Source organism: Delphinus delphis, chromosome 1 (assembly GCF_949987515.2).
Source record: "Delphinus delphis chromosome 1, mDelDel1.2, whole genome shotgun sequence".
Taxonomy (NCBI): domain Eukaryota; kingdom Metazoa; phylum Chordata; class Mammalia; order Artiodactyla; family Delphinidae; genus Delphinus; species Delphinus delphis.
In genome coordinates this window covers 12,379,174-12,401,953 of record NC_082683.1, presented here as the reverse complement: position 1 = coordinate 12,401,953, position 22,780 = coordinate 12,379,174, and the positions used below count along the sequence as shown (strand labels likewise).

General features: G+C 40.1%; 1 protein-coding gene across 1 annotated transcript in view; it reads left to right on the top strand.

The window, feature by feature from the left end:
* The window catches only part of FBXO42 (F-box protein 42), a 94,675-nt gene that overhangs the window by 42,515 nt on the left and 29,380 nt on the right, over positions 1-22,780 (top strand). The window contains exons 2-4 of the mRNA XM_060015126.1: positions 8,988-9,254; positions 12,360-12,476; positions 21,999-22,133. Coding sequence (XP_059871109.1) covers positions 9,005-9,254; positions 12,360-12,476; positions 21,999-22,133 — 502 coding nt within the window. The 5' untranslated portion in view covers positions 8,988-9,004. The remainder of the gene's footprint in view (positions 1-8,987; positions 9,255-12,359; positions 12,477-21,998; positions 22,134-22,780) is intronic.

The following is a 22,780-nucleotide window of genomic DNA, read 5'->3' as shown; positions in this document are numbered from 1 at the left end:
GGTTATTGGCCTCTTTTGCATTTTCTTACTTTCCTAAATAATTATTTTCAAGAGGAAAATAATTTCCAAGCCTAGAAAATTGCACCTTTTAATGCACCTTTTCTCTAACTCTCCTCTGATTTGTACTACACTTCAAATGAAAGCCTTTTGTTTAAAATCACTGTTACAGTTAAATTATTATTATTTTTTATAAATTTATTTGTTTATTTTTGGCTGCACTGGATCTTCGTTGCTGTGCGCAGGCATTCTCTAGTTGCGGTGAGCGGGGGCTACTCTTCATTGTGGTGCGCGGGCTTCTCATTGAGGTGGCTTCCCTTGTTGCGGAGCACGGGCTCTAGGTGTGCGGGCTTCAGTGGTTGTGGCACGCGGGCTCAGTAGTTGTGGCTCTCAGACTCTAGAGCATAGGCTCAGTAGTTGTGGCACACGGGCTTAGTTGCTCTGCAGCATGTGGGATCTTCCCGGACCAGGGCACGAACCCGTGTCCCCTGCATTGGCAGGCGGATTCTTAACCACTGTGCCACCAGGGAAGTCCTACAGTTAAATTACTACAATTAGAATTACGCTATACTTTGTATATTATTACTGTTTTCTCTTAAAATCTAAAAATTCAAGCTCTCACGAAATATAAATTTGAGTGTTAAAGTTTTGTTATACTTTTTTCATTTTGTACCACATGAAACATTTTGCTGAACCTATAGTATATGGTTCTCCATATGGAATTTTCAGAACCTAGAACATCTTCATTGATGATTGAAACCAGTATATTTTTCTCAGCCGTTTATACTTAGTAAAATCCTTTGGCTGCTACATATGAATATGGGGAATGGCCGTGAGAACTGTACATTTCTGCTACTATTCTGTAACAGTCATAAAATGCTTTCATTTAACATCAGCCATTGCAAAGAATGATAAGAAAGTATACTGTTGGGTAGTTTGGGAAAATACTTTATTTTTCTGTTTCATTAAAGGGACTCTTACTTGGATAACACAGAGTTGATTAACCATTTAAAAAGAACAAACCTTACTGCAGCTGATATCTGTTATTAAATTTGGAATGCTTTCTAGAAACAGCTCTCTGAATTTACTTGTCAAAATAGCTCACAGTTTGCTAATAGCAACAGTAGTTATGCCAAATTATTCTATTTCTAGACTTTTTTTATATCAAAACATTGACTGTCAGGAACCAAGGAGTCTCCAGATCATGAGCTTCTGTTAATGTAGATAAAATATTAAGTAGTTTGTACATGTGGTAAAATGCCCATCGAATAAAAAAGTTTTTGCTCTTTTTAAAAAAAATTTTTTTTATCATTCTTTTTAAATTTATTTTATTTTTGGCTGCGTTGGGTCTTCATCACTGCGCGGGCTTTCTCTAGTTGCAGCGAGCAGGGGCTACTCTTTGTTGCAGTGCACGGGCTTCTCATTGCGGTGGCTTCTCTTGTTGTGGAGCATGGGCTCTAGGCACATGGGCTTCAGTAGTTGTGACACGTGGGCTCAGTATTTATGTTGCATGGGCTTAGTTGCTCCGTGGCATGTGGGATCTCCCAGATCAGGACTCGAACCCGTGACCCTGCGTTGGCAGGTGGATTCTTAACCACTGTGCCACCAGGGAAGCCCAGTTTTTGCCCTTTTGTCCTAAAAGTAATTCTGTAAGTGGCAAAGAATATCGTACAGGAGACAGTAACTTGAAAATCTTTCCTCTTTCCACCTTTCCCCATTTCATTCTCTGGGATGCTACCTATTCTTCAAAGCCAAAATGCTTGCTTCTGTGTTACTTCCTTCTCATACTAGTTGGAAACCATCTCTTCCTTTCCTGAGCTGCTAGAGCTTCTTGATTGGTACCACAGTCTGTCCTGTGCTGGTATTCTTTATGTGTCTTTGGCTCTTACTGGGTGAATCTCTTTGAGAGGAAACAGTGGCATATCTTCTTTTTATAACTCCCATGAGATCTAAGCACAGTATTTTCACATATAGCAAATGTTCCATTGGTATTTATTGAGTGCATGAAGTAAGGTAGAAATTTATATTTTACCATTTTTTCACTTCTTGTAACTTTTTCATTTGACCTAGTACAATAATGATAATAATGGTGGTATATTAATATGAAGAAGACTTATTATCATCTTAGATTGGATCATATTGTGGTCTGTAAATCTTCATTCAACAGTATTTTCTGTTTTCAAGGATAGTATTTAATACTTAGCTCACGGGACTTCCCTGGTGGTACAGTGGATAAGACTCCACGCTTCTAATGCAGGAAGCCCGGGTTCGATCCCTGGTCAGGGAACGAGATCCCATGTGCATGCCATAACTAAGAGTTTGCATGCCACAACTAAGGAGCTCATGTGCTCGCGGGCCACAACTAAGGAGCCTGCGATCCGCAACTAAGGAGCCCACGTGCTGCAACTAAGGAACCCACCTGCCACAACTAAGACCCAGCACAACCAAATAAATAAATAAATATTAAAAAAAAATACTTAGCTCCCATTAGTGTGGCCGGGGTGGGTAACTTCGTGAGTTCATAATGAGGTCTGTGCAGGGTTGCTACTTTGCCCCTGAAGCTTGAGAGGCCCTCATGCTGACGATGACTGTGGGTGCTTTCCATTCAATCCAGCTACGCATTCTTTAGTTAGGTCTCAGTGCTTTTTTTTTACCATCATCATTAAGGTTCTTCCTTAATTGCATTTTTTAACCTTTTGAAATTGTGAAGAATAAGCTTGATTGTATTTTAAATGTTCAATTTCCTTTCAGGTAAGTGAAGTGTATTCTGATTTTCTTAAGAAAAGAAAATGTGTTTACTCCAAGAGGATTGTCAGATGGCTAGTTGTGTAGAAATCAAAGGTACAATTGGTCAAATATTGTACTAGGCAGTGATTGTTACATGGATAACAAAGTAGTTTCATTCCCATCTTGAATTTCTTTGAATCGATTTTAACCCTTTACAAGTTAATCTGTTTCCTCCAATAAGTTCAGAGGAGTTTGTTGCCATCTGCTGGCTTTACAGAATCTTTATGAAGTAGGTGGGGAACTTTCATTACTTAGGGATAGAGAGATTTTCCTGTTTTAACTGTGTGACTTAGCCTGGGTAACAGATCATTATTGCTAGAAGCAGTAGCCAGATCTCCCAGTCTCAAAGTCTTAACCTTAATTTAAACTCCAGAAGGGCAAAATATTTGGGTTTTAAATATTGGTTTGTATTTAGTTGGATATAGTGTAGTAGTTTTTCAAAAGAAAAGATACAGCTGGGCCAAATAAATGGTTTCTCTTCAGTACCATCCCTCTTGACCCAGCAAAGGGTCATTGGGTACGGCTCAGGAGTCTGGCAGCAGACTCTCAGGCCAGTGTACACCTTTTGGCATGAAAAAATGAAAAACTGTTTCAAAGTGTCTCTATATCCTCTGGGAGTATGAGTGATGATTTCATTACCTAATCATGGACATGAAAATGAAGGGTTGTGCAAATTGGTGCAGGGCACGTAATTACAGAGGATTTGCATCTGAGCCCATACCTGTGTGTTCTCATTGGCATCTGTGCTCAAAGCCAAGTCAGCAAACATGCCCTCGGGGGCATGAGGTTTGCTGCTTTTATGGACAGTGAAATGGTTGAACGATGAGAATTGCTTAAAACTTGGAATTACAAAAGTGTGAGTCCCTTTATTTAAGCTTGCTAATTGTACTTTGAGAAGGTTTGGGAAGAGAGTAAGAAGTTGTTTTATTGAGCCAAACAGATTTATTTTGCTTGGGAAAAAATAGTAATATAAATAACCTTTTGCAGCCTTCATTGATTGAGTTTGTTCAGAAGCAGACCCTCAGCTCACAATCTGTCAAGATGTGTAAGGGAGCAGTTGTATTTCACATGCTATATTTAATTCAAATGTGAAAGATGCAGCCGAACTCAAGGAATCTGTTTCTTTGGACTCTTTTCCTTGGTGAATTTCAGAGGTGAATGAGGGTTAAATATATGAGAAAGTCAATAAATAAAGGAATATGGTCAATGGGAGATGAAAAATGGTAACTTGCAGGGGAAAGAGTAAGAAGGATTGTGGGAAGTGATATTTTTTCCAGTAGAAAAAGGCACTTTTGTGGGAGAGGGGCCAGAAAAATTCTAATTATCTTTATTGTTTTCTGTACTCTTTTTTAAAAGATTTTTAGAAATTTTATATTGGAGTCTATTTGATTAACAATGTTATGTTAGTTTCAGGTGTACAGCATAGTGATTCAGTAATATATATAAATGTGTCTATTCTTTTTCAAATTCTTTTCCCGTTTAGGTTATTACAGAATATTGAGCAGAGTTCCCTGACAGTAGGTCCTTGTTGGTTATCTGTTTTAAATATAGCCGTGTGTACATGTCAGTCCCAAACTCCCAATCTATCCCTCCTCCCCCCCTCCCCCCGTAACCATAAATTCATTCTCTTAAGTCTGTGAGTCTGTTTCTGTTTTGTAAATAAGTTCATTTGTATCATTATTTTTAAGATTCCACATGCAAGCGATATCATATGATATTTGTCTTTCTCTATCTGACCTACTCCACTTAGTATGATAATCTCCAGGTCCATCCATGTTGCTGCAAATGGCATAATTTCATTCTTTTTAATGGCTGAGTAATATTCCATTGTACCACATCTTTATCCATTCATCTGTCGATGGACATTTAGGTTGTTTCCATGTCTTGGCTATTGTAAACAGTGCTGCAGTGAACACTGGGGTGCATGTATCCTTTCGAACCATGTTTTTCTCTGGATATATGCCCAGGAGTGGGATTGCTGGATCATATGGTAGCTCTATTTTTAGTTTTTTAAGGAACCTCCATACTCTTCTCCATAGGCTGTACCAATTTACATTCCCACCAGCAGTGTAGGAGGGTTCACTTTTCTCCACACCCTCTTCAGCATTTATTATTTGTAGATATGTTTGTTTGGCTGTGCCGTGCAGCTTGCAGGAACTTAGTTCCCTGACCAGGGATTGAACCCGGGCTCTGGACAGTGAAAGCACAGAGTTCTAACCACTGGACCACCAGGGAATTCCCTATAGATTTTTTTCTTAATAATGACCATTCTGACTGGTGTGAAGTGTTATCTCACTGTAGTTTTGATTTGCATTTCTCTGATAATTAGAGATGTTGAGCATCTTTTCATGTGCCTCTTGGCCATCTGTATGTCTTCCTTGAAGAAATGTCTATTTAGGTCTTTTGCCCTTATTTTGATTGGGTTGTTTGTTTTTTTGCTATTGAGCCTCATGAGCTGTTTTTAAATTTTGGAGAGAGACTAATCTCTTGTCTGTTGCATAGTTTGCAAATATTTTCTCCCATTCTGTGGGTTGTCTTTTCGTTTTGTTTATGGTTTCCTTTGCTGTGCAAAAGCTTTTGAATTTAATTAGGTCCCATTTGTTTATTTTTGTTTTTATTTTCATTATTCTAGGAGATGGCTCAAAAAAGATATTGCTGCAATTTATGTCAAAGAGTGTTCTGCCTGTGTTTTCCTCTAAGAGTTTTATAGTATCCCATCTTATATTTAGGTCTTTAATCCATTTTGAGTTTATTTTTGTGTATGGTGTTAAAGAATGTTCTAATTTCATTTTTTTACATATAGCTGTCCAGTTTTCCCAGCACCATTTATTGAAGAGACTGTCTTTCCTCCATTGTATAGTCTTGCCTCTTTTGTCATTGATTAATTGACCATAGGTGTGTGGGTTTATTTCTGGGCTTTCTATCCTGTTCCATTGATCTATATTTCTGTTTTTGTGCCAGCACCATACTGTTTTGATGACTGTAGCTTTGTGGTGTAGTCTGAAGTCAGGGAGCCTGATTTCTCCAGCTCCATTTTTCTTTCTCAGGATTGCTTTGGTTATTCAGGGTCTTTTGTTTCTCCATACAAAATTTAAGATTTTTTGTTCTAGTTCTGTGAAAAATGCCATTGGTAATATGATAGGGATTGCATTGAATCTGTAGATTGCCTTGGGTAGTATAGTCATTTTGATATGTAACTGTTCTTTTTAGGGTAGGAGTTAGGGCTAGAAATGGAAAGGCCTTCCTCTAGCAAGTTAAGCATGTGGAAAAACAGTTCACTGAAAATAGGGCAGATGTGGCTAAGGATTTTTTATTTAACACAGTTTATAGTGAACCTATCACAATACTTCTCTACTTTTGAGGAATGGAGGGAATTGCTGCTGCCCTCCCTCTGCCGCCACCACTCTCCCCCAGATAGGGGGATTTAGGCTACTCTCCTACCTTTTTTTTTTGGCTGCGTTGGGTCTTCGTTGCTGCACGTGGGCTTTCTTTAGTTGTGGCGAGCAGAGGCTACTCTTCGTTGCGGTGCATGGGCTTCTCATTGCGATGGGTTCTCTTATTGCAGAGCACGGGCTCTAGGCACACAGGCTTCAGTAGTTGCAGCACGCAGGCTCAGTAGTTGTGGCACGCAGGCCCTAGAGTGTGTAGGCTTCAGTAGTTATGGCACGTGGGCTCAGTAGTTGTGGCTCACAGGCTCTAGAGCGCAGACTTAGTAGTTGTGGCGCACGGACTTAGTTGCTCCGTGGCATGTGGGATCTTCCCGGACCAGGGCTCGAACCTGTGTTCCCTGCATTGGCAGGCAGGTTCTTAACCACTGTGCCACCAGGGACGTCCCTCCCCTACTTCTAATTAGCCACCCGTTGTTCATCATCATCAAGATTCTAGCAGCCACTTTGCTAGGATACATTGCAGTATCATGAGCTAATTTTGTGGATAAATTATGTTGGGAGCAATTTCATGAGTTTTGACTCATGTTTTTCTTAATGTGATCATTCTTCCAGTTTTTAAGATGCTGTACATAATTAGTATGTGAATTACAGGAGCGGTAGAGATGAGGTTGGAGGTTTCTTTTCTTTGCTCTCCTCGCACCCCCGCCCCTCACCTTTTGGAACATTTCAGATCTTTCTCTAGGCCCCAAAGTATATTTCAGGGTCACTCTTCTCTTCCTGTTATTTCTTATCCTTCTCGTTAGTGCTGGAGGGAATGCTGGAAATTTGTAAGGTGGATGGCGTAGTGAATGATCAGGGTAGGTGTGTATGGTCAAGGGAATAGATGTATTAACAAATTATAGAATGAACTCAGATGCCCCTTCAAGAAATGACTTGCTGCCTGTTTGTAAGGAATGTAGCAAAAGAAAGCTGTTAGTCCTTTCAGGGTCTGCCACAGCATTGGAAACAAGGTCATGCTCTTCTCAGGGCAGGCAGTGGTGGTGAGCAGAGCAGTGATCTAAGAGCCTCACCTTCTTGCCCAGCTCTGGAGTCCTCTGCTGGCCGTCCTTGCTCCCGAGCTCTCTGTTGGACAGGCTTTGTCAGATCTGCCTCATGGTCTGATGGCTTCTCCTGCTAAATCCTATTCTTTTCTTCTCGTAAGAGTTCTCCCCATTAAACCTTTTTCATTCCTAATTTTATTTTAGCATCTGCTTCCTCTAGAATCTAACCTGTGACACACTTCTTACATAAATCACCCTATTTCCTGAACATTGTACTGTTTTTACCTCAGGATTTGCATGAAACATCACTGGTGTGGTATAAATGAATTACCTGCCTCTGTGTATGTTTTATTTATTTATTTATTTATTTATTTTTGGCTGTGCTGGGTCTTTGTTGCTGCATGCGGCTTTCTCTAGTTGCAGTGAGCAGGGGCTGCTCTTCATTGTGGTGCGCAGGCTTCTCATTGCGGTGGCTTCTCTTGTTGCAGAGCATGGGCTCTAGACGCGGGCTCAGTAGTTGTGGCTCATGGGCTCTAGAGCGCAGGCTCAGTAGCTGTGGTGCACGGGCTTAGTTGCTCTGCGGCATGTGGGATCTTCCCGGACCAGGGCTCGAGCCCATGTCCCCTGCATTGCCAGGCGGATTCCTAACCACTGCGCCACCAGGGAAGTCCATCTGTGTGTGTTTTAACTTGTGCTCTTCCTAGAAAATTCAGGGAATACAGGTAGCACAAAGACATTTAAAAATACCCATAATATTTTTTAAAAAATTAATTAATCTCCACTAGAGGTAACTGTTAATAGTGGCTTATTTTGGTAAACTTTAGAGAAGTGTGTTAAGTGTTCACCTGGGTGAATTTTTCACAAACTGAACACATCTGTGTAACCATCACCCAATCAGGAAGCTTTACCACTACCCCAGGAGCCTCCCAGTCGTTACCTTTGGTAACCGCTATCCTCACTTGCAACAACATAAATTAATTTTGCCTAGTTTTGAACTTGATATAAGCATGGTCATGTAGTATGTACTATTTTGTCTTCTTTGCTCAGTATTATGTTTAAGAGATTCACCCATGTGTGTATCTGTGGTTCCTTGCTGTATAGTATTCTGTTGTGTGAATGTACCACAATCTACCTGTTCTGTTGGTGGTGGGCATTTGTATTATTTCCAGTTTTTCACTCCTTGGATCTGTTATTGATGTTTTCTAATATAAATATTGCCTTGTGTTTGGTATTATAGCTAGTTAAGCCTGTTATTGAAATATTTATTGTCCTCTTAAGTGAATTACCTTGTATAAAAGCTAAAAAACCTGTCATTTCTTATTCCCATATCCTCAGAATGTTCTTTTTACTCTTTTAGGACCCACAGTTAGTTTTTTCTTCTAAGTTTGAGGTGTTGAATCATATTACTGGCCAAGGGAAGCTAGTTGCTGTTCCCTTTGCTGTCTGCCAGTCAGATCCTTGAGTTAGAGGAGTTGTTGAGAACAAGTTTTTTGGTTTTATGGTTATACCAGAACTCGGCTGTCACTCTGGTTTTCAGTGGAGAGAAAAAAATACCATCAGAAGCCTTTAGGGATTTATTAGATATTTGGGATGGCATTGGTATTTGAGCTGTACTTGATAAATTAAGGTGGCTCACAACTGGTGTGGGAAAGTGCTAAAGGACAGATTTCAGATTGAGCATCTAAAAGAAATCATGAACAGCTTGGATGCCTTGCCTGAGTTATTTCAGAACTTCAGACAGTGTATACTGATGTTTGTTTCTTTCCCGCTGTAGCTGTCAAGTGGAATGTCATGGCCAGCTCCTCGGACAGTGAAGATGATAGTTTCATGGCTGTGGACCAAGAAGAGACTGTGCTGGAAGGGACAATGGAGCAAGATGAGGAGCCCCGCCCAGTATTGGAGGTTGAGGAGACTAGACATAATAGGTCCATGTCTGAGCTGCCAGAAGAGGTTTTGGAGTATATCCTGTCCTTTCTCTCACCATACCAGGAACACAAAACTGCAGCCCTTGTCTGCAAACAGTGGTACCGACTTATTAAAGGTACTGTGGAAAGTGGAAAGTTTTTTTTTTTTTTTTTTGAAAGTTTTATTTATTTACTTAAAATTTGTTTGAATGATTTATTTTTACCTCCCAATTTCATTTTCTCTTTTCTCCCTTAAATTTATTGTGGTTCTAAAATTCAGTGTTAGACGATTAGCATTGTACATTTTTCTTTTCTCTTTATCCTGCCTAATTTTATGAACAGCTTGAATACTATAGTATTTAATCCAATTTCCAGTTTTAAAATGAGGATTCTTTTTCTGCATATTCTTGGAGTTGATCTGGTATGTTGTGTTGTTCTTGAATAGGTAGAGTAGGGATGGATTTGGATTGACAGTAATAGTTAACCTTCATATAACCCTTATTATTGTCAGGACTATTGTAACTGTTTTACAATCCTCATAGCGAACTATGAATAGCTTAAAGTAGCTAATTGTGGCAGATGTGGGATTATGAAAGCATTTACTGCTTGATTTTATCTCTAAACACAACAGGCCCTATGTATGTCTTTTACTTTTTAAATGAGTTTCTTTTTTTTTCCCCTCCATTTTCTAATCAAGATTTCAACTTTGACTAAATGTTGAGGTTACTAGTTGTACTGTAGTTTTAATTAATAGCAGTTATTTGGTTTCATTCCATTTTAGGTGGAAAGGGCCCATTTTTTGAATGAAGATGACCGAGCCAGTTGAATAATCTTTGATCAAAGCAAGGGTCGTATCAATTTTTTCTTTCCTGTTGGGAACAAGGCAGCCAGAGATATGAGAGAGAAAAACCTCTAGATCAGAATCAGTCTTAAAATCTTTTCCTCAAATCAGAGTGATTCTCTGAGGATTAGGGTCCCTGTCATTTGTCCAAAGTCCAACCTAGAGAGCTAATAAGGACCAGCTGTGTTGAAACTGTTTGCTGGGCCCTGTGCTCATCTGCTCCCAACTGGTAATACTGGTATGCACAGCCTGCTTCTGTTTGCAGAGTTAACGGACTCTTCAGGAGAGATTGGCTCCTTACACTGTGGAAATAGATGGTTTTACCTCTAAAATAGAGGTGGAGAATCACAGACAAGGGGTGGTGATCTAATCAAATATATGAATTTATTCTTAGGTTTTATTTGGCGTTCTTATCATTTTGATCTTTCTTTAGGAGAGAAGAGCCTTAACCTAGTACTCGCATTCTTAGATCTTCTGGGGGAAGTCACTGCCAAGACAGCTTTTTTTCCCCTCAATCATTATGTGTCTGTCTTTTATTCATTACTGCCTTACCTCATTTCAGCATTTGCAAATCTGTATTACTTCACCAGTGCGTAGTTGGCAGTATGGTCACACATTAAAAATGGGCATGTCTTTTTTTTTTTCTTTTTTTAAACATCTTTATTGGGGTATAATTGCTTTACAATGGAGTGTTAGTTTCTGCTTTATAAGAAAGTGAATCAGCTATACATATACATATATCCCCATATCTCCTCCATCTTGTGTCTCCCTCCCACCCTCCCTATCCCACTCCTCTAGTTGGTCACAAAGCACTGAGCTGATCTCCATTTGCTATGGAGAATATAATGTAAAATAGCTATCTATTTTACATTTGGTAGTGTATATATGTCCATGCCACTCTCTCACTTCATCCCAGCTTACCCTTCCCACTCCCCGTGTCCTCAAGTCCATTCTGTACATATGCGTCTTTATTCCTCTCCTGCCCCCAGCTTCTTCAAAACCAAAAAATGGCCATGTCTTTTTAATATTCCATTTCTTAACTGTGAGTTCAACCAAGGGATAATGATCATCATTAGAAAATATGTTCTGTGATCCTGCTTAAGGATCCATTAAGGTGGCATAAATTCAAGAATGATACACTCTTTCAAAATATAAATAATTGGGGCTTCCCTGGTGGCGCAGTGGTTAAGAATCTGCCTGCCAATGCAGGGGACACGGATTCGAACCCTGGTCCGGGAAGATCCCACACGGCGCGGAGCAACTAAGTCCATGCACCACAACTACTGAGCCTGCGCTCTAGAGCCCGCGAGCCACAACTACTGAGCCCATGTGCCACAATTACTGAAGCCCACGCGCCTAGAGCCCTTGCACCGCAAGGAAGAGTAGCTCCTGCTCACCACAACTAGAGAAAGCCCACACGCAACAATGAAGACCTAACACAGCCAAAAATAAATAAATAAATTTATTTAAAAATTTATATATATATATATATATATATATATATAAAATTGGTTGTACTCTTCATTCAAAATGTTTCTCTTTGAAATAAGAAAGTAATTTCGTGTGTTGGGAAAGCAGATTGTTCCAGAAGTATAAAGCTCTCACTTTTTTAAAAATAGACTTTACTTTTTTAGAGTGGTTTTAAGTTCACAGTAAAACTGAGCAGGTTCGTAGGTTTCCCGTATACCCCTGTCCCCAGACATGCACAGCCTCCCCTACTTTCAACATCCCTCACCAGAGGGGTACATTTCTTACAATTGACGCTCATACATTGATACATCTTTGTCACCCAAAGTCTGTAGTTTACATAGGGTGTACATTCTGTGAGTTTGGACATATATATAATGACATGTATCCAGCATTATAGTAAAAACTCTGATTTTTTTTTAAAAAAAAAACAGCTTTCCTTTGTTATAAATTCATCATTTCATAATCCACTGTAAGCTTATTATTACTCCTTGTTTAAGATGGAGAATACTTGGTTGCCATGGTCTAACCATAGATATTTACTGAACAGCTGTTATATTCCGGAGACTGTTTTACCACGCTTTTTTCATAAAACTAAATTATCTCCCAGCCCCTTTGCTTTGGAGTAAATAGCACCAATTATTTTGATGTGTTGCCTCATGATATGATGTAAAGGGGAGCAGATTTTAAGTGTGAGCTGATTTTGTAACCTTGAGGGAGTCACTTAACCTTGGTAAAATGAAAGGATTAGATCTTCCAGTTTTGAAATTCTGTGATTCTGTTTTCTGTCTTTGAATGAAAAAATCAAAGAAATTTGGAGTTCCTCAAAGAAACTTATGTCTTATAAAAGGGATGACAATTAATGATGCAGTTTTAATAATTTGATTTACAAGCGAAGAGTCCAGGCTGAAGCTTTTGTTATTTTTGTCTTTAGGTGTAGCCCACCAGTGTTATCATGGTTTCATAAAGGCTGTCCAGGAAGGAAACATTCAGTGGGAGAGTCGGACTTACCCTTATCCTGGAACCCCAATCACTCAGCGGTTCTCACACAGTAAGTATTTACTGTGAAAGCAGATCCCATCCTGCCGGTGGTCGTATTTCCAAAAGCTACTTTGGAGGCTTGTATTTTGTCTGACTTCTTAATGAAGAAAATGTTAAATAAGGGTTTATATTAATTTTACAATCAGAATTAGGGAAGAGCATGAGCCTAAACATATTGTAGGCACTGTGGTATAATTTTGTATTCTGCTTTTTCATTGGATTTTTGTACTATCTCTACTCCAAAGAGGTCAAGGTGTTATGCTTAGGTTTTTAAACATTTGACATCATGTAAGAGGCAAACAAAGGAAAGGCATACATGAGGGTTTTTCTGGGATCCTGCTTAGGGAGTAGCCAGAGCTTAGCACTAATTTTTGCAATAACTCTTTATCTTAACGTAGTGTATGTTCAGCAAACACTGAATTTGACTAGGGTCACACAAAAATTTTGAACATGAAGGATATTGTTTATAAAATACAAATTTAAGTAGTAAAATTATAAATAAAATGTTTTGGCAAATAGACAATTTAGAGTTTTTGACTTCTAGAATTTTTTTTTTTTTAGGATTTTAAAAAAAAAATTAATTTATTTTATTTATTTATTTTTGGCTGCATTGGGTCTTCGTTGTGGTGCGCGGGCTTCTCTTGTTGCGGAGCACAGCCTCTAGGCACACAGGCTTCAGTAGTTGTGGTACGTCGGCTCAGCAGTTGTGGCTCAGGGGCTCTAGAGTGCAGGCTTAGTAGTCGTGGTGCACGGGCTTAGTTGCTCTGCAGCATGTGGGATCTTCCCGAGCCAGGGCTTGAACCCGTGTCCCCAGCATTGGCAAGCGGATTCTTAACCACTGCGCCACCAGGGAAGCCCCAACTTTTTCTAGAATTAACTCTCCATTTTAATTGATTTTTGTAGATGCCATTTTATTCTTTTTTTTTTTTTTTTTTCCGGCTGCACCCCACGCCTTGCAGGATCTTAGCTCCGCCACCAGGGGTTCAACCCAGGCCCTGGCAGTGAGAGCACCGAGTCCTAACCACAGGGCCACCAGGGAATTCCCGATACCATTTTATTCTATTAGTGATTTATATCCCTCCATCAAAGTGAGACTGAGATGTGATCTATCTTAGGCCACAAAAGCTGTATTTATTAATGGTTTTTCATAAAGAAAGTTCATTGACAGGAGAGGAAAGCCGCTTAGAAAGTTCTCAGAATTGCTGCTTTAGTTATATTACTTCTGTATTCAGAAACCTTCAGGACTTCCCTGGTGGCGCAGTGGTTAAGAATCCGCCTGCCAATGCAGGGGACACGGGTTTGATCCCTGGTCCGGGAAGATCCCACATGCCGCGGAGCAACTAAGCCTGTGCGCCACAGGTACTGAGACTGTGCTCTAGAGCCTGCGAGCCACAGCTGCTGAGCCCGTGTGCCACAACTACTGAAGCCCGCACGCCCACAGCCCAAGCTCTGCAACAGGAGGAGCCACTGCAATGAGAAGCCCACGCACTGTAATGAAGAGTAGCCCCCGCTCGCTGCAACTAGAGAAAGGCCACGTGCAGCAACGAGGACCCAACGCAGCCAAAAATAAATTAATTTTAAAAAAAGAAAAACAGAAACCTTCAGTGTCTATCCAGTGCCTACAAGATAAAAACTTAGTCTTATATTTAAAACCCTCTTTAAGTTGACTTATTTCTAAATTACCACTTCATCTCCCAACTTTTCCCAAGAGCTCTCCTCTTTCAAGTTGTCACTTTGCTGTACTTGATTCTTCCTCTCTAGAGTATTCCCATCCACTTAGCTGAAGCCTGCTTCTCCTTGAAAACTCAGTTGAAGTTTTAGCTCCTTTGGGAAACCTTTTCTCAACTCTCTAGCCCACAGAAAAATTTTTCCTGTTCCGAGCTTATGTCTGGAATACTAATTTGGCACTTAACTCACATTGTCTTTCATTGTTAACTTGTATGTCTGTGTCTTTTTTTTTTTTTAAGCCATATTTTGAACTCTTGAGGGGAAGGAGAGTTATTGGTTATCCATGTTGTGTAAAAATTACCTGCAGACTTAGCAGCTTAAAATAACATTATCTCACAGTGTTCCTGAGGGTCAAGAATTTGGGAGTGGCTTAGCTGGGAGGTTGTGGCTCAGGGTCTCTCATGAGGTTGCCGTCAATCTGTCAGCTGGGGCTACAGTCACCTGAGGGCCTGACTGGGGCCCGGTGAATCTGCTTCCAAGCTCACTCAGTAACTGTTGATAGGAGACTCAGTTCCTTACTACATGGACCTCTCCATAGAGCTGCTCACAGCTTGCCAGCTGACTTTCCACAAAATGAGTGATCTGAGAAACAGAGACAGACACTAAGACAGCAGCCAAGGTATCTTTTACACCCTAATCTCTGAAGTGAATACCATCTTTTCTGTTCTATCCTGTAAGTCACACAGGGATTGACCAAGGGCGTAATACCAGGAAGTGAGGATCCTTGGAGGCCTCTTGGTGGTTGACTGCCCCAGACCACATGCTGTACTCTCATATCCAGAGGAGAGTTCCGTAAATAATGAAAATAATGATAACTCGTCATTGTCTTTGAATTGTATCTAAATAGATCAAAGGAATGGGTCAAACTATTTGCTGTGTTTTCAGTTCTCTCAGGGAGCTATTTTTGTGCTGTTGTAAATCCCCTGGAGCAGTAGATCTCAAAGTGTGATTCCTGGACTTTGGGGGAGGAAGGCATCTATGAGACTCTTTGGGGGATCTGTGAAGTCAGAACTGGCTTCATTTGTTTTAATCTGTGAGTGTGTGGTAGTGAAGAGCACAGTGACAGTAGAGTAGTTGAGTTCCCTTACCTTGAGTCATGCACAGGCTGCAGCAGTTTTCCCCAGCATTGCCTTGGCACCGTTAGTGCACATGTCAGCACAGTGAAAAAAACAATAAATTACTACCTCTACAACTACTACTACTACTAGTACTTATTATTATTATTATAAAAGTAGTTTTGAAAGAGTCTCAAATGTTTTCAGGAGTCCACAGACCACACTTTGATCATGACTGCAATAAACTATACATGAGTCCTTGCTGAGAACATTTAATGAAATTACAGGAGGATCCATATTAGGTCCAGTATTTATTGTTGAGGGAGGGGTAACCTCAGTTACCTACAGATGATTGGAATGAGAAGCAAAGACGAGGTTTCTAAAGACAGGACTTTTATTAGAATGGTGTTTGGAAACAAATAGTTTTAGAACCCTAAGAGGGCAATCAAATGAATCAGGGTGAAAGTGAAACTAGAATAGGAAATAGGGGTGAATAATTATCATAGCAACAGTTTGGCTTTCTGATAAGAGAGGGGAAAAAATATTTTTCAGTTAACTAGCTTTCGAAAAAGAGTATTACACAAAGTAGAGGCAGTTCTTTGAAGGGGAAATAGAAAGGAATAGTACCATGAGTAAGCTCACAGAAGCTCAGGGGTTGGTGGGTTTTGATACTTGTTTTTGCTTAAATTTTTTTTTCATTTCCTTACTTGGTATTTTCATTTCCTTACTTGATATCCAAGAAAAGATTTCTCATTGTCTTTCGTTGTCTCTTTCGGTCTGTCTCTTTATTGTTTTCTTCCATCAGTCTCTACATGCTATCTAACTGGCAAACTGAAGAGGATTATTACAGGGAATGGGCAGTTTTCAAAATAGGTTGAAAACAAGGCATTCCTTTAATTTTTTTCCTTAGCTCCTTCAACTTCCATCTCTGTATTTCTCCGTTTAGCTCTATTTTATTCCTTATGCCTAACTCATGTGGAGCTTGAGATCCACATTTCCAGTTCTTTGCTCGTACTGCCACAGAGATTCACAGATGTTTCATATTTAGTGAGCCAAAAGTAGAATTCAGTAGTTTCCCCCCAGTTTTCTCCTCTCTTTAATTTAGTTAATGGCATTATCATTCTCTCAATTATACAAGCTTGAAATCTTGGATTAATCCTCAATTCTTCTCCCTCCCTCAACAACAAAAGTCAAATCTTGTTGATTCTGTTCTATCTCTGCACTCTCTCTCATATCTTTCCTTTCACCATGCCCCCCATTACTCACACTTATGACTTAATCATTCCATCTTTCCTAAATCTTTTCTTTCTTTCTTTTTTTTTTTTTTTGGCCGTGGCATGTGGGATCTTAGTTCCCCAACCAGGGATCGAACCCGCGCCCCCTGCAGTGGAAGCGTGGAGTTTTAACCACTGGACCACCAGGGAAGTCCCCCTAAGTCTTTTCTATACAATCTTCTTGCCTTTCTTCTCTCTTCATCTGAACCTGGTGTAGACACTTGGCAGCCATCTCCAAACCTGGGGACAGTGCCACCTCCTAGGGCATCTGGAAATGTGTAAGGCCATTGTTTATTGTCTTGACTGGAAAGTACTACAAGCAGTTAGTAGGCAAGGACCTACTTGGGTTGCTAAATGTTGTGCAGTGAATGGGATGATCCTGCACACAAAGAATTGACTTGCTCAAAATGACAGGAGCTCCTGTCGGGAAAAACTGCAAACCTGAACCATAAAACCAGCCTTGTCACTCCTCTGCCAAAAAGCCTGAGCCTTTTTGCACTGCATGTAGAAGTTTCCACCCCACCTGGCATTCACCAAGCCTACCTTTTCAGCCTGACTCACTGCTGCATCCTTACACAGCCAGGCTCTGCCCACACGAGATTCCTTGTTTGTCTTCAACTTCCCTACCTCATGGCTTTGTTTGGATGCCCTGATTTCATTTTCCCTTCCCCTTCCATTCCTCTTTCACCTCTAGACTTGTTCGCCCCATGTTAATTGATTGAAAATGTCCTGACCTCTAAAACCCATCTTGGAGACAAAGCCAAAAGCCACCGTCTTTCACACTACTCTCAAATTCCCCACCATGGAGATTAAGCTCTTCTCTTTTTCTGCTTATACTCGTTTAATACACTCTTCATACCTTCTTCTTAATGTTTTACCATTTGTCTTTTACCATAATTATCTGTGTAAGAGAGGCTGCATGCAAAGGAAGAACTTTAGACTTGGGAAGCAAATTCCTTGGCTCCTCTAACCCACAATTTCCTCATCTGTAAAATGCGTATGATAAATTCTGTTTGTGCCACAGGGTTGCTAGGAAATTTAATTGAGGAAACACTTGCAAAAATATATTTTAACCTGCAAAATTATAGGACGATGATGATGTCTCCTCCACAAGATTGTTGTCTACTTGAGGACAGTCAGGCTCCATGTCTTAGACATCTGTGCACCTTTCATAACACCAGGTTCATAGTTGACATCTATTAATTCTGTGGAATTGTGTAACAAAGATACGAGCGATAGAGCTTCTTTCTTATGTAGAAGTCTGGGACAAAAAAATGCAGGGAAAATAAAATGAAGCCAGTTCTCCTGGTTATTTGATGAGTATGTTCATGGCCAATCATGCAATCCTTGATTGAGGTAGAATGTCCCTTTCAGATCGACATAGGGGTCTGTTGAATCCCCAGCATTATGTTTTGAAAAACCTTTTAGTGTTTAGCCTCCAAATATGGTCAGGTCATTCCATACACTTGCTAATCTTGCTCCTGCAATAGCCAGCAGGCCCAGACTGGATAACCAACCTTTCTTATTCCATAGTTACATAATTACAGGCCTTATCAAGTATGTCCTGGCTTGTAGATGTGAGACACATGACAGCATAGTCTCTAAGCATGGGATAAATGCCTCAGGACCTTTCCCTGGAGACAAGTGAGGGAACAAGAGAATTTAACCTCTGAAAGTGCAAAAATTAGAGTTCAGTGAACATTAATCTGGTGACTACCAGGCACCATGGAAAATATGAAACAACTGGAAGACCTTGAACTTCAGAGGATTATAATATAGTAGGAAAAGTATTCAGAACACTGAGGAACTCTTTGCTTGTCATGAGTGTAATTGTGCATATTTGACTTGTCTTCGAGTAGGGATTATTAGATTTTAACTTGAGGTATGTGACTTGCAATAGTTGTTTGTGGAGCAGTCAAGCACATTTCAGAAAGCTTGAAGAGATCTAGCAGTTGGAATAATCACGTTCTCAATGTTATTTCTTAGCAGAGCAGTCATACTGTACTACAAATGGTAACTTTTGTATAGCACATTCCAGTGGTCTAGATGTTCTGAAAGGAGAATGTTCTGTTTGGGTGGAGAACTTTGGTAAAAGGAAGTATTTACTTGAGCAGTGGTATTTGCTTAAATTCTTAATTTTTTCTGAAAGGCTCATTGAACTTGGGTCCCCAACCCCCACCCAGACCAACATGTACGCATCTTAAATAAAAATAGGCAAACAGAGTTCAGTAGGATGCTTAAAATATTTGAGTGTATTATTGATGGCTGTTTCTCATTCCCATTATATCTGAGTTCTAAACATAGCTGCCTAAATTGACTCCCTTCCTCTCCAAGCTTTGTTGATAATGACTGCTGGATATTGAAACTACAGTGTGTGAAACTTGTCGTTTCAGTCGCATTAGCTTTGCATAGGGTTTGGGCTGTACCTTCCTCTTCCAGAAACCTTTGTTTGCTCAAAGAGAAGCAGGAAAATGCCAATTGCCTTATTTTAGTATAGCATTAAAATACACGTGGTAAGGACCTCATGGGGCCCAGCTGCTGGCTAGGTTTTCAGTCCAAATAGAGAAGAAGAATGTTTGCTACCTCTTTGAAAAATAAAGGCGCTGTGCTTTTTTGCTGCACGAAGGAAGCAGCTGCCCAGAGTTGATCTTTGAGGGATAGTGGGACATAAATGAGCTACTGACTCTTTTAGTTATGAAATCATGGATTTGTCTTATTAAACATTGTTACAGTGAAGATCAGTTAAGGTTTCAGAAGCCAGAGGATATTGCTAATTTCTGTTCTGGGGTTATGGATTATCAGGTGGAAGAGAACGTTCTTTTATGCCAGGCACCAGTCAGTTCAATTCAAAATTGCCCCAGTTTGTTGGAGTAGCTAGTTCAAAAAGGTATGTATGAGAAGACCAAGATACCTGAAGCTTGCCCCCTTTAGTGGATATTAAAGTGTGGCTTCAGTAATTATCCTTTTTGTTTGTTTAATGTCATCTAACTTGATCCTTTGTTATTTGCAGTTCTCAACAAACCTGAAACATGAGCAGTGGACTTACATAGGGTTTTACTTATTTTTTTTTCTTCTTCTCTTTCCTTTGGGCCATGCTGCTTGCATGATTGAACTTGGGCCCTGGCAGTGAAAGCACAGAGTCCTAACCACTGGACTGCCAGGGAATTCCCAGGATTTTACTTCTTAATAGACTTTCTTATTGGAATGTTAATTTAAAAACTGATTTAGATATGGATTAGAAGTTATTTTCAAAGGCAAAGAAAGTCAGTAGGAATAAAAAAGGGGATGGGGGAATTACCTGGCAGTCCAGTAGTTAGGACTCGGTGCTTTCACTGTGGGGGCCCGAGTTCGATCCCTGGTCAGGGAACTAAGATCCCGCAAGCCTCAGGGCACAGCCAAAAAAAAAAAAAAAGGAAGAAAGTCAGTGGAAAGTGTAAGATCATTTAAACCTTCATATACCATTGTAGCATGTTTGAGTTCTGGGAGTAATTAAGTATTTTGCAGATGTGAGCCTGTTGATGATTAAATGGTATTTCATTTCTTCACATCTCTAGTTTCTTTAATTTGTTAATTTGAAAAGTCTGTAGCTCTGTTATTGCACAGCATCAGAGGTCAGATTTTTTTTTTTTAATTTTATTTGTTTATTTATTTTTGGCTGCTTTGGGTCTTTGTTGCTGTGCCCCGGCTTTCTCTAGTTGTAGCGAGCAGTGACTACTCTTCATTGCGGTGTGCAGGCTTCTCATTACGGTGGCTTCTCTTGTTGCAGAGCACGGGCTCTAGGCACACGGTTTCAGTAGTTGTGGCTCAGAGGTTCTAGAACTCAGGCTCAGTAGTTGTGGCGCACGGGCTTAGTTGCTCTGCCGCATGTGCGAACTTCCTGGACCAGGGATCAAACCGTGTCCCCTGCCTTGGCAGGCAGATTCTTAACCACTGTGCCCCCAGTAAAGTCCCAGATGTTTTGGATTTACGCCTTCCACTGGCTGAGATTACCGGGTGTGACTGAACACATTGCTTTTATTATCTCTTAACTCATCCAATTTTTGGACTTGGCTTTCTTAGTGTAAGTCCTTAAAGGCATATCAAGTGGGCTGAGTTAAGAAAAAATAAAAAAGGAGGGTTATTCCCAGAGCTAGTGTATATCACAGAGGTAATTATAGCGGTGGTGTTTCCCTTTTTCTGAACTTGAATAAGTGGTGCCAGAGTTCAGAAGAGATCTTAGAAATGGTGGTGTGCTAAACTGAACAAGACCTACAGGTAAACTGGATGATCACTGAAGCCACGCACTAGTGGGTTGAATCTCTGAATTTCTTTTCCCTTTACCCTTTCTTTTATGTGACGCTTAACTTTTTTAGCCTAGTTTCACATTGAGAGGTCTGTTTTTCCCAGTGGTATGCATGAAATGAATGAAGTTTTGCTCAGCCCTTTTCCTGAAATACAAGATGGTAAATGCAGGACTGGAAGGAGCGCATGGTCATCTTTTCCAAAGGACAGAGGCTAAGTGAACTTTCCAATGAGAAGCAAGGTGGCAGCGCTTAGCTTTCATGTTTCTTGTCTAGGCTCTGGCTCTGGTCTTTCTGGTTTTACGGGAACAGCCCCTCTCACAGTCATTGACTCTTTTCTTCAGAATAGTGCCCATTGGTGAGGTGTATATAGTCACCTAATTAAAAAGGCTTTTCTTGGAGACCTTGGTGCTTTTTAACTGTTACCTACTGCATTGGTTTTCTATTCAGCACCAACCAGTCGGCCTTGGTGGCTTTTGGATACACACCTAGGAGCTTAATGACTTTCATGTTTTTTCTCTCAGTTGTTTGGGGACCATACTACCTCTGAGATCGCTGAGCTACATTGGTTCTGTATGTGTGGTTACTTTACGGCATTGATTAAAATTGTTTTCTTTTCTTTTGAAATTTTAAATTTTATTTATTTATTTATACATACAGCAGGTTCTTAAAATTGTTTTCTGTCATTCTCTTCCATATAAAGTCTTGTTATTGTTTTGTGCCTCATGTTTCATTTGAAAGCAAAAGCAATAAGACGAGGACAGGTGGAGAGGAACGGGAGGACAGAGTACTTCTGTTAGCGCTGACTGTCTTCTCCTAGCCCTAGATGATAACAATGCAGATTTAGATTAATGATGCAGCTGTGCTGAAATTTCACTCATTGAACACCCGTAGTCTGAATTCTTGTGTTCTCTTGCTAGAATTATATTGTCTTATTTAATGATATCATTGTCAGTTTGCTTAGTGTGCTCAGAAATAACATAACATTTCCATAGCTTTTCTCTGGTCCTTATTTTAAAGGTTAATGTGATATTGATCAACCTGAAGACAGGAGGCTGGTTATAGAAAGGTTGATACCTGGGAACAACTGCGGAATGTGTGAAGTAATTGATCTTTGAAAGATATGGGCTATAGTTAAGGTTTAGAGTGGCTTCAGAATTAGACATCAGTTATTCATTTATTGTTTTCTCTCTAGGTGCGTGCTATTATGATGCTAATCAGTCTATGTATGTGTTTGGAGGCTGTACCCAAAGCAGCTGCAATGCTGCCTTCAATGACCTCTGGAGACTTGACCTAAATAGCAAAGAGTGGATCCGACCTTTGGCTTCAGGTAAGAGAGAAAATGCTGATCTTTGCTTCCTTATCAGGTAACCCCCTTTGTGTGGAAACTCTACCTGATCCTTTAGGTGTTGGTCTCAAGAACAGATTATTGGGGCCCCAGATCCTTTGTCAAATCTGCTTGTAAATGCTAAGAGTAATATGCTTGTGTAAGGTCTTTGAATTTTTTTTTAATTATACTTCATCATTAGTATTGGTACCCTGCCAAAATTGCTATACTACTGTGTGAATTCATTTGTGTGGTTTTCTGAAGTACTTGTACAGGTGTGATATGTTCTTTGGTATGAAGTTGAAGTAAGAGCAGAAGAAGCACAGTCGTGAGAACTGTAGTTGACTGACAGAAGCTATTGTCCCAGGGCTAAGATGTCTGAATATCTTCTTGTTGCCAGCTCAGGTATTTGGGCAGTGTATGGAACATGCCTCTGCTGGTTACTTTTAACAACTCAGGAGTGTGGGAAGATTCCACAGCAGGTACATTCCTGCACAGTCCCACTATGCCACAATTCTGGCAGAAAGAAACTAGATTATTTTCTCTTTTGACCTAATCTTTCTTGGGGAAGAAACACAGACACACACACACACACACACACACACACACAAATTGTTTTTGCACTCATGAGGCGGGACAGTTTGAAAAGG